The 13,199-nt window shown below is 36.8% G+C and overlaps 1 protein-coding gene across 2 annotated transcripts in view; it reads right to left on the bottom strand.

Annotated features, from left to right (window-relative positions):
- The window catches only part of si:dkeyp-14d3.1 (transmembrane protein 132C), a 308,473-nt gene that overhangs the window by 98,867 nt on the left and 196,407 nt on the right, over positions 1-13,199 (bottom strand). For both annotated transcript variants that reach the window (XM_051117432.1, XM_051117433.1), the window contains one exon: positions 973-1,159. In XM_051117432.1, coding sequence (XP_050973389.1) covers positions 973-1,159 — 187 coding nt within the window. The remainder of the gene's footprint in view (positions 1-972; positions 1,160-13,199) is intronic.

The raw sequence follows: 13,199 nt of genomic DNA on the forward strand, positions 1-13,199 counted from the left end.
CCAACACTACTTACAGATGTGAAAAAATATATCTATAGAGAGTCAAATGTCTACTTTTAAATGGACCAGTTCAAATAGAAAACAAATATTCTCAGATTATGTCATCTGTATGAAACATGCATGCAGGTGCATCACTACTGTGGAGATGACGAATCAGTGTCGTCAACTTCATTTCTTAAGGCGAAAACAAAGAAAGCGCTAATTTATCAATAAATTATTAAAGCATTAATGCAGTCTCCTTGCTGTTTTTCCCTGACACATTCATAATTATTATATCTGCAGGTGTACTGTGGCAAGCTTTTTTTTGTGCTCTTGAGTGCTTATTAAGCTATATAGACAATTAATGTCTCATTATTATTATTTATATGGTTTAATAAATGTGCAACTAATAGTCAACTAATGCTTAAAATGAATGACTACTAGTCAACCAGAACAAACTTTAGTCAAGGGCAGCCCTAGTCCTTACTACCTCTCTGGGCCTTGAACGTAGTAGTACTGTTGCTGTCTTTGGATCTTAATTTGTGTTCCAAAGATGAACAAAGGTCTTACGCATTTGGAACGTCAAAGGGTGAGTAATTAATGAAAGTATTTTAATTTTTGTGTGAACTATCCCTTTAATATTAGGCACCTATTAGTATCATTAGAAAGGATACTCCCCCAGTGAGAACTATTGTGCCATTTTTTTCTTCTGAGAGTGTAGAATGCAAATTATTTAAGCTTATCAAAAATAACTGTAGCTGTAATTTTAAATATTTGATTCTGGTCACTCTTGTCCTTTTTTACTAGACCCTTGTTTTTTTAAAGATTATGCTAAACTAAAAAATGGTCATGACAACCCAGACGGTTCATTTTACATTATATCAAAGTCGCCTAAAAAGCATGACCGCCTGCCTCTTTTATCTGCCTGTCCCAGAACTCCCCAAAGAGACCCAGCGCCTCCCTGAGAGACCGCAGAAATGACGATGTTCTCACCATAGCCAGCGGCACGATGCCAACTAGGTCTTTCTGTGCCAGGTGGATGTGTGTCTCGGTTTCCTCATTGCCCGCCCTGATGCCCGGGTATTCCACCGCCCAGGAAATGGACCTGCTGCCTACTGTACTCCCCACTCCATCCACCTCCAGATCCACCTGAACCACCCTCTGCCAGCCCGGCTCCACGCTGAAGAAAAAGAGAGAGAGACAAACCAATGAGTGCTTTGAATTTGACAGTTCTATAATAATCCAAGGCGTAATGTTGAGAGAGAGGACGCAAGGTCAAGAACCACGCCAAGAATTTTCTTTTTTTAAATATTCAAAAACAATGTACCTGCAACCACATAGAGAGAGTCGAAAATAACAGATTGTGTGATGTAACAAGTCTCCAGAGGAAGCAGGTTTGAAGCCACGTCAAGTCAGTTAGAGTTTACCATCACGAGTCGATCGAGGAACAAGGAGACACGCAAGTGAGAAGCATCATAAAAGAGCTGCTGAGTGCAATGACACAGCTCTCAGCGATTACCGCACCGCAACACATTAAAAGAAGGATAGAGAGGAGAAACCCAACAGAGGGGAAAAGTAAGGCAGGAGGTATAAGAAAGGAAGTGATATGGAGAGACAGGGAACAGATGGAGGTAGACACATACAGAGACTACAACTGCCAGGAACAGAAGAATGAACGAGAGAGAGAGACAGACAGAGAGAGAGAGAGCATGAAAAAGAAACAAAGAAACAGAAACTTCATTTTCTGCCTGAGGTGGTGATCACCTTGCCTCAAATTGCATGCAGAGTTGAAGAACAACAACACAGTTTCTAATGTTTTTCTTGGCTTTACATCAGTGACTCCTGAACTTTTCAAGCAAATGGCCAGAACAGATTCAGACAAAAGAAACTTCTTTCAAATTTTAGTTTGCCAAGTTATTTTACTATTAATTTAAAGTAGTTTGTGTTGAGCTAGTGCTTTGAAGCCCCCCCCACCCATAAGAAAACTAACAACTAATAACTATCCAATAAAGTAATCCAATTCTGTGACAATAAATAAATAAATAAATAAATAAATAAATAAATGCTTCTGAAAGTTGCAAATTGGTCTGTTTCCACTTGTAATGTCACTACTAGTGAGAAATTAGTATTGTAGTAATTACCCAATTGCTTAGTTGTCACCAAAGTTCTCTCTATTTCGTTCTGAATCATTAAACTAATACACTGCCTAAGAAGTCTGTCCTAAATCAGTTTTGTGAGGTAGCTTCATGCGTAAACGTTGTCTACAAAACCTGATAGGGAAGCGCGGCAACAAGTCAACTGTTTAAGCTTTTGGACAGACTATATATAACTCAGGCTTTCTTTCTGAAACAAAACAGTAAGGAGTTTTGAATGAATAAACAATATTGATGGTATCAAAACTGAAGATCTAAATCTTTCCAAAATAACAACTAAATTATTTAGTTATTTTTACATGACTGAGTCTAAACATAGCTCAAGAACTGCACAGGTTAAATAAAATGAATGGGACTTTACAATAAGAGAGGATTGCCTGAAAGATGATTCGCTAGAAAGAATCTGGCTTTCCTATGAGGGAGTTGACTGTCTGAATGAACTGACTCACTAGAATGAATAAAATTTTTCAATGCTACATACAGGAAAGGACGGTCTGACATTCCAGTGCCACAAAGGGAGAGATGAATGGACACGCTAAAACTAATTGTATTTATTTATTTTTTTTGTGTATAAATGAGAAGACTGTCTGAATGAAGAGATTCACCAGAATGAGTCTGATTTTCCAAAGATACACATAATGGACAGAACCAATTCACTACAGTGAGTCAGACTTTGCAATGCTACTGAAATTTTGAGGGAGGCGAAATAGTGGTGATGGGTACTCACGTCACAGATGACATTATGATTCTTGGATCTCAAACTTGAGTACATCACATAGAAAGATTGGTGGGATCCAAACTTACTGTATTATCAACACAAGGAAGACACAAGTTGTAATAAAATTAATTTTATTAACAAAAGATAGACAAGAGTAATCAACAACTACTAAATGAATACTATGCATGAAAAAGGAATAAAGTGCCTAAGATGCATTGGAAGTGATATTTATGGTTTGCTGGGTTTGAGTGATCGAGCGCTTCCACTGGTTGCGCTGGTGGCAGTACAGTGGGGAAAGGAGCCGGAATCCGTTTCGACAGCCTTGAACATGAAGCACTGTAGGATGCTGATCTCCTGGAGCACCAATGGTGCTGAAGGTCCTTAGCTTGGAACACGCAAGCAAAATTACCCGAAGTGAAGGTTTGCTTACCAGAGCTTAGCCTTGTTGCACATGTCTGTGTGTCTTCTGCCTCTCTGGGCTAGAGACTCAGAACTTGGTTTGAAAACATAGTTATGAATGGATTTGGATGGATCTTTGTGATTTCTCTTTGTTTCACCCACTGCTGCTGCGTCTGGAGGTCCTAAGGAATTTTTATGGTCGGTCACAGGCCAAACGTTAGGAATTAGTCTCAAGGTGGGTGGAGGGCAGAAACTGCATTTTGACAAATAGGAAGTTCTGTCCTTCCTGGACTTTGAACCAAAGGTCTTCTTCTTGCCTCCTAAGAGGCGTCTGGCTGTTGTCCTGGCATCTTTATCTGATGCCGTTGGACAGTTTGCTAAGTCCACCAAGATCCAATCAAAATGTAGCAAACCTTTGTCCACTATCGTGGTCAGAAAGGGCCATAAACTGGGCCCTGGAATGTGCCATCCACAACACTACATCTAAACCTACTGATTCAGTACAATGAATCAGACTTTCCAATGCTACATTTTAGGACAATTAGTCACATGTCAAGGGGCTATCCTTTCAGTAAAATTAAATAAATGTAAAGACAGAACTACCTAAACAAAGTGATTCACTACGAGTCAGTCTTTCCAGTGCTACATCTGAACCAACATATTCACTACAGTGAATCAGACTTTGCAGTGCAATGCATAAAAGACAGAACTACCTGAATGAACCGATTCACAGACTTTCCAATACTAAATATGAGAGTCAAACCCCTCTGAACAAACTGATTTACTACAATGAGACAGACTTTCCAATGCTGCATATAAAGGATGGAACTACCTGAACGAACCAGTTCTCTATAATGAGCCACATTTTTCAATGCTGCATATAAGGGACAAAACCATCTGAATGAACCGATTCACTACAACGAGTCAGACTTTCCAGTGCTACATCTGAATCAAAAGATTCACTTCAATGAATCAAACTTTCCAATGTTACATATGAGCAGGGTTACCAGGTTTTCACAACAAAACCCGCCCAATTGCTACTCAAAACTAGCCCAAAACTAGCCCAATGGCGTTTCGAGAAGGGTCCCATGTTAAAATTGCGTTCTGGGGGTTAAAAAACAAATTTTTTTGGTTGGGGCTCCCCTGGTAAATTCACATTTCAGGGGACAAATATGACGTTATTGGGGTTGATTCAACCCACGGACATCAAAAACAACCTGTGGCAACAGTGTTAAAGTAGCCCAGTTCCACTGGAAAACTGCGGACTTGGCAACACTGCATATGAGGGACAGAACCATCTGAACAAACTGATTCACTACAATGAGTCATACTTTCCAATGCTAAATATAAGGGACAAAACCATCTAAACTGATTCACTACAATTTGTCAGTCTTTCCAATGATACATCTGAACCCACCGATTCACTACACTAAATCAGATTTTCAAGTGCTAAATATAATAGACAGAACTACCTGAATGAGCCGTTTTGCTACAATAAATCAGACTTTCCAATACTAAATACAAGGGACAAAACCATCTAAACAAACAAATTCATTAGAGTAAGTCAGACTTTATGTTTTTATCTCTTGATTTTGTTAAGCACTTTGGTCAGCTTGCTGAGAGAAATGTGCTATATAAATAAACTTTACTTACTTACTTACTTACTTTCCAGTGCTACATCTGAACCAACAGATTTACTGCACTGAATCAAACTTTTCAATTCTACATATGAGGCACAAAACATTTGAATCAACCAAGTCACTGCACTAATTCACTACAATGAATGAGACTTTCCAATGCTAAATATGAAGGACAAAACCATCTGAATGAACTGATTCACTACGATCAGTCAGACTTGTCAATGCTACATCTGAACCAACTGATTCACTACAATGAATCAGACTTTCTAATGCTAAAAATAATGGACAAAACCATCTGAACAAACCGATTCACTACAGTTAGTCAGACTTTCCAATTCTACATCTGAACCAACCAATTCACTAAAATGAATCAGACTTTCCAGTGCTACATTTAAGGGATATAACCATCTGAATGAACTGATTCACCAGAATGAATCAGACTTTTTAATGCTACATTTAAGGGACAGAACCATCTGAACAACTGATTCACTACATAGAATCAGACTTTCCAGTGCTAAATATAACAGACAGAACTACCTGAATTAACCATTTTACTACAATAAACCAGACGCTCCAGTGCTAAATATGAGGGACAAAACCATTTGAAAAACTAATTAATTACAGTAAGTCAGACTTTCCAGTGCTACAGTACATTTAAATCAACAGATTTACTGCAGTGAATTAGACTTTCCAATTCTGCATATGAGGGACAAAACACTTGCATCAACTGATTCACTGCTATAAATCACTACAATTAATCAGATCTTCCAATGATATGAGGGATAAAACCATCTGAACAAACCAATTCACTACAATTAGTCAGACTTTTCAATGCTGCATCTGAACCTACCGATTCACACAATGAATCAGACAGCTTCATAAAACAAGCACGCAGCATGTCAGATCAGGGTTTTTTTTTAAACTGTTGGTCACTTTTGAGGTAATTTTTCTTAAATACTTTTTTCTTAAATTCTGCCATATTAAATTTTAATTAAGATTATACAGTAATGTCAATTGTTTTTTGTTCTCAAATATTTTGGTGGTTCTTGAAATAGATTATACTTTTCTAGGTGGGTCATGGAATGGAAAAGTTTGGGAACACCTGTGTTAAATGATATTTTGATTATGATAAATAAAATGTACACGTTTCTACACAAAGCCCATTTTGACAAAACAGGTGATGGCAGGCTGTAGATATTCTTTTTATAGCAAGAAGGAACAGGGACACATGAACAGCAGAAGCGTCTACACTCTCAGAGCGCATATAAGCTTCCTGATTGCACATTTACAGAAAGAGGGAAAATGAAAACAGCACCCCAAATCCAGTTTCATTACAACAGCTCTATCTCTTGAGAGCATCTTTCATACAAATTATCATCCTCCCCTCAAAAAGCAAAAGAGTCAGACACTGAGTATGAAAAGAAACATCCCAGTTGTGAATCAACAACCCAATTTTCCTAACAAAACAGAGGTGCACTGAATGGCAAATGAAAATGGAGAAAAAGGCTTTTCATTTCAGGAACACTGACACCGCTCGTTTCACTGTCCCATGGCACACACGTCCTCAAGTTTCACAACAGCCTGTCAAAACAGATGCCGAGTTGTTCTGAGGACCAGCACAATCGGAAAGTCAGAATCAGAGGCCCAGAGAAGAGAACAGAGCCATGCTCATGCGCTTAGTGTTGTAAATGAATACTTGACTGAACTTCTATTTTCTTGGAAATCATCACTAGTTACTTTTGCTTATAATGAGATTAATACTATGCAGCTGAGGATGTGAACTGATTTGTGTGTTTGTTTTTGTGGAATGTTTTTTGAAATGGGGTGCAGTCTTGTAAGCCTTAAAGACATAGTTCACCTATAAATTTAAAGAATTTCTTTCTTTCTTTCTTTTTTTTTTTTTAATAGTTTTATTAGTTTTTTAAATATATATTTACAAATGTTTGTTCAGTTTTAGTTTTAATCATTTTAACTTAAGCATATTTTATTTCAGTTCTTTGCCAAGGTGGCATTTTTATTTTATTTATTTATTTAAATTTTATATTTTTATTTTATTATTAATTCACTCAAATGTGAACCAGTTTAGAGAAAACTGGACTTAATGTTTCTCGAATTCTCAAAAATCGGCAGCTGCTGACTTGTATTTTATGAATCACAAAGGACCACGATTTCAGCTAAAAATCCCCTTAGTTTGTAAAAGCAAGAAAAAAAATATAAAAATGTTTAACATCTACAACTTTCACACTGCATTGGAAAGCATACCTGAACATTTCATGTTACTATAAGAAAGGGTTGATTTCACATATTGCAAAAAACAGCATCTGAATCATCATAAACAGTGAGTATCCTTCAGCAAATTTTGCAGTGCCCCTCTTTCTTTGAAGTCCATGTGCAGGAATACAGTTCATGTGCGAGAGGGAGCCAGAGAAAATTAGAGAGAGGAAGACAGAAAGTGTCTTTGGGGATTTGCAGAGATATGAAAGCTGCTCCGGCAGGTACATCAGCAGGAAAGGGGCGACAGAATAGAGGGTGACAGCAGTCTTTCGGGAGCGACAGCAAAGAAGCGATAGTGAGCCAGAAGAGAAGAGAGAGAATAAAAAGAGAGATAGGCACTGAGCACATTTAAAACTGTACCACAACTGTGGCAGTTTTGCTTTTCTTCGGGAGAAAAAAATAAATTATTAAAAGAATTGGTGTGAGAAAAAAGCTATTGAAAATGCAAGTGTGACAGAAAATATTGCATGGCTATTTGTAGTCATACAGTATTTTGTGTCAAACTTATTATAGACGAGAGAAGATCTGGTCAAATGTCACAAATAATAGAAGGAGACGAATGAAAGGAAAGAAAAAGTGTAGGAGCAAGATAGGAGCAAGATAGATTCTATTTTGATCAACATTTACACACACACCTGGAATACAAATAACATTATTTATAACAAATCACTCTGTAAAAATGAACCAGTCTTTCATTGGTTGGACAAGAGGTAAAAACAACCATAATTTATAATGGAAATCTATAGGGGGTCAAAAGTGATAGTAAAGACATTCAGGATAATACAAAAAGTCAAAAAGTTTATATCTCACATAAATGCTATTCTTTTTAACTTTCAAAAAAAAAAAAAAAAAGTTTTCCAAAAAACTATATTTGAAATTGATAACAAGAAATGTTTCTTGAGCAGCGAATCAGCATATTAGAAGGATTCAGATGAATCATTCTTTCATTCTTTCTTCAGTAAAAAAGAAATGAATGTTTTTGAGGAAAACATTCCAGGATTTTTGTCCATATAGTGGACTTATCTAGTGAAACAATCAGTCATTTTCTTAAAAAACATAAAAAAAAAAAAAAAATAAAATAAAAATACAAATTTATATACTTCTTATAAACTTATATAACTTTTATAAACTTATATACTTTAACTTCAAAATCGTCTGACATCGTTTTACCTTTTTTTGTAAAGTGTGTTTTACTTTCATTGCATGTTTGCTTTGTAAACACTGGGATCAGTAATTTAGCCTACGTCATGCGTGACCTTTCCAACGTGATTACGTAATGCTTGAAGTTAAACTAGTGCAAGACAAGCATTTGTGGTTAAAAATTATATTTCAGGTTTTTTAGAAAATGACAGATAGCTTTGCTTGATGAGACCCTTATTCCTTGGCTGGGATCATGGAAAAAAACGGTTTCTGCTTTTAAACCCCATGGAGTTCCATTACTGTGCATTAATGTAAACACAGTTTTGCTTTTGTTTTGCTAGTATCAATGATCTCCTGTGGTAATCAACAGCATGCAACAAATGATGTTGACACAGCTTAAGATACATTAGCCTTAAACACTAATGCACACAGGTGAATTTCTCGTAATAAAGAATCTGTTTGAACAGTTCATTGACAGCATGCCGTTTCTTTCTGTCAACAGCATAGCTTGAGTTTCTTATTAGTTGAGGCTGTGAGTGTTTCAGCACCACGGACAGATACACAGTACAAAGACAGCACACTAAAACCTACAACAGAGTTTAGAAAACTGCTTAGTAAAAGCCAACAGGCATTCTTCAGGAATATGTACCCAAAAGAAAGACTGAATGTTTATAAAACACATCCTGTTCCTGAACACTGTGCAAATAGCCATTTGATAGCATCATTTATTTGCACTCGTTGCCTGTGTTGTTTTAGCAGCTGATTCACAAGGAATTATGCAATCAGGTAATGTGCAGAAAATGAGGTTCTCACAAGGTTGTTTAAAATAAATATCTGCCTGTATACCTACAATTTACTGCTGAAAATAATCTTTTAAAATAAAACCACATTTACCACCAGTTTTCTGTAGGAGGTAACAGAGAAAAATGTAATTTGTTTGTGTTTAACAAGCCTTATTTGCATAGAAAGGAGGAGTGTTTGGCCAGAAAAGAATAGCAATGTACAGTGCATAATTAGTGTATATTTGATATGAATTAGATGCCAGGTTTTGTGGTGAAACAGCATGCAAAAGTTGCAACTTCTTTGAGAATTCAGCAGTTTACTGCTTTCCAAGTTCAATATTGATTGTGTGCATGATTACATAAAGAAATGTCTTTTTAGGGGCCAAGCACCAAAGGTGCAAATGCACCTACTGTATCTGTTGGCATACTTCTTCCACTCATGAGACTTTGGCAGCCCATAGAACCGCTTGCGGGAAAATTGTGAAATTTGGCACACTGATAGAGGACAGTCTCAACATTAACCACAGCAAATTTGGAGTCTCTAACTCAAACTCTCTAACACCACCACTTGTCCAAATTTTCAATCATTTTATGCTAATAACTTCTGAACCATAAGGTCTAGAAGGCAAATTCAAATGGATACCAAAATGTGTCTGATTTTCACCAAAATTGGCTCAGATCATCTTCAGACCATGCTGGCATAAGTTATGGAATTCAAGTTGATTAGTTAAACCGTTTTCGAATAACGCGTGAACGAATTCTACAAAAAGCATGCAAAAATGGATGTGAGGCTATATCTCCGCAATGGTTGGGCGTATTGAGACCAAACTTGGTGTGTGTTATAACAAGCATGACCTGAGGCTACTTGCACTGTTTCGGCACAGTGCCACCTAGTGGTCAGGAGATATGAAAATTTTATATTTTTGATTATACCTTCTGAATGGTTTGGCCAAAAATCATCAAACTGGTCTCTTCAGATTTGGTGCATCATGCTGAGTCGAACTGTACCCAGTGTTCCTAGGTCTGCCATTTTGGGCATCTGCCATATTGAATTTTGTCAAAAAATGCTACATTTTACGAATGCATTGGCATATCGTTATGAAACTCGGTATGTGTCTTCAGCACCTAAATTAGCCTATTGTATTGATCTCAAAATATTCCTTGGGTCATGCCAACAACACACATACCAATTATACCATAGTAGGCCGAACGTCCTATCCGCCTCAGATGCCTGTTGTTGTGAGCGTTTTACCTCAGATCAGCTGTAACAGTCCGTCCTCTTTGTTTCGTTGCTGGAACAGGGATGTAAGTTAAACAAGAATATCTCCGATTGAGCGATTGAGGTGTTGTGTTGCTGGATGTAATAATGAACGTAGTGGTTGTCATTTACTCCCGACATATGAGCTGCTGAAGTAGATTACGTTTGTTTTGTGAAGGGAATGCGCCTCCCGATCTACATATATCCGTCTATTTTAGCGCAAATCATTCATGATCCAGCTTCACTTATAGCAGAAGTGAGTATAATTTTTTTTTTTTTTTTTAAATCTTTGTGATCGCCTTTATCTAATAATGTGCTAGTTAGCAAGTTTAGCAGCTAAACGTGGCTAAATGAGGCTAAAGTAAACAGGCTCGTCTCTCCACAGAAAGAAGAGAGGGGCGGGGCAAGTAGAGCTCATTTGCATTTAAAGCAGCCTCGACCAGAATGAGATGATTTTTGCAGAGCTGATTTTGGCAAGGTAAAAAGGGTGTTGTTTTACATCCATTTAACCATTGAGAATTTTTAACCAAAGTATATTATAGACTTTTCATTAAGACCCTAAAGAATCATATCAACTTGTGGAAAACTGGCACCCGATGACCCCTTTAAAATGACTTCAATTACTGATTGCTTTAGTTGCTCTGATGCTTGCTGCCTTGCTTGCCTAGTGCTTGGCCCTATAATTGCTGCATGCAGCTATATTTTTCTTTGTTTTATTTTAAAACTGCATTCAAATGACAAGCACAGAATGCTCATCATGTGAGCATAACATTGATAGAGACGACTACCAGTTGACAAATTTCTACCGGTTTATCGCTAGTTATAGTGTTCCCTGTCACTAGTAGTCAATTCCAAGTTAGCAAAGCCTCCCTGAAATGATAGCAATGACTTTTCCTTATATTGTGAAGCTCCTAGCAGTTTACAGATCCTCATCCCAGAGGAGAGGCACTAGACACAGCAGGGCAGATGAGCTCCTGGTAAGTGTCTGCTGGGAGCACATTTAAATGCCAGGGAGAGTCAAGTGACAGAGCAAATAAACAATTTCCCCACTAAGGTGATTTATTTCAGTGCCAGGTCTCTGGGGACAGGCATAATTGAAAGTGGTTGCATTATCCAGTTATCGGAGTAAATGTTTCAGCCAGAAGTGTCTTGTGTTTTTGTGTGTGTGCGTTGTCATCTCATATACTTTCTAACAAAAGCTCTTACATAAAAGCATCTTAAGTATTCACTTTGACAAAGACATTACATGTTTTCTATGTAACAGTGCACATGCATATGTTACAGAAATCTTTCAGGTTGGGTATAAATGGCTATAAATCTGAAATATGATGCAGATTTGCAATCTAATTACCAGTATTGCGTGCACAGCAAACAACATCTCCAGACACCTCAATTGTCAGTAACAGTGTACAGAATCTTATTAACTACTGAGGATTCTCTTTGGGAACAACTACTTAAAAATTACAGTGCCAACAACATCAGCCAAAAAAAAAAAAAAAAAAAAAAAAAAAAAAGGTTTATCAAATTCGATTATCTTCTTATTGTGAATTTGACAATAAGCACCAGCACTAAATGTGAAACTAAGTGGTAAACAGAAAGAATAGTGTTTATTCACATCGGACCAGTCAAAAAGGACCCAAAACTCAATATAAATAAACCAGTCTATTGAAACTAAGTTGCAAACTTGGCTCATTCCAAACCTACGCAAATTTTTGACATCAGATAGATGAATACATTAACACAACCACCCACATTTACCCAAGAGAAGCCACATTGCACAACTTTGCAGCAATGGTGCACACCAGTAACCGCAGGATAAAGAAATCATATTTCACCCTAGTTATGAATGTGAGTCTGAATTTAATGTAAGGAGATAAAAAGGCAATGTATTGCAGAATAATGACAAAAATGTCTTAGTATTGAGTTGGCCTTACAGGCTGCACACAAAAACAAACCAACAGCACAAGCGGTATAGTCAGATTCATGACAGTGACTCTTATGAGACGGTTCTTTTTATAAATCAACTCATGAACTTACAAGTTTGAATCAGTCTGATGAATCCTTTACTGAACTCATTTACTGAACTTCTTACTTGAGGTTCACAAAATCAGTTTTTGTTATTGACTGATTGTTCTTATGACATTCAGACTGATCATGACTGATGGTTCTCATGTTTCTTTCATCTATTTGGAAATTATACAGTTGAGGTCAAAAGTTTACATACGCCTTGCAAATCTGCAAAATGTTAATTATTTTACTAAAATAGGAGGGATCATATAAATGCATGTTATTTTTTTATTTAGTACTGCCCTGAATACGATATTTCACATAAAAGATGTTTACATATAGTCCACAAGAGAAAATAATAGCTGAATTTATAAAAATGGTCCTGTTCAAAAGTTTACATACACTTGATTCTTAGTACTGTGGTTGTTCCCTGAATGATCCACAGCTGTAATTTTTTGTTTAGTGATAGTTGTTCATGAGTCCCTTGTTTGTCCTGAACAGTTGTTCACAGTAGGTTCAAATGCTCAGTGATGCTTCAGAAGGAATGCATTAAGAATGAAGATGTGTATATTTTTATTATTTTGCCTAAATATTATATATATTTTTTTCCATTTAGTACTACCCTTCAGAAGCCACAGGATATACTTACATGTTTCCCAGAAGACAAAATACGTTTTACCCTCATCTTCAAATTAAAATTATCACTGAGTATCACTGAGCATTTGAATCTTCTGTAATAGTGGCATATGAGTCCCTCAGTTGTCCTCAGTGTGAAAAGATGGATCTCAAAATCATACAGTCATTGTTGGAAAGGGTTCAAATACACAAAAATGCTGAAAAACCAAAGAA

Source organism: Labeo rohita, chromosome 8 (genome assembly GCF_022985175.1).
Source record: "Labeo rohita strain BAU-BD-2019 chromosome 8, IGBB_LRoh.1.0, whole genome shotgun sequence".
NCBI lineage: Eukaryota > Metazoa > Chordata > Actinopteri > Cypriniformes > Cyprinidae > Labeo > Labeo rohita.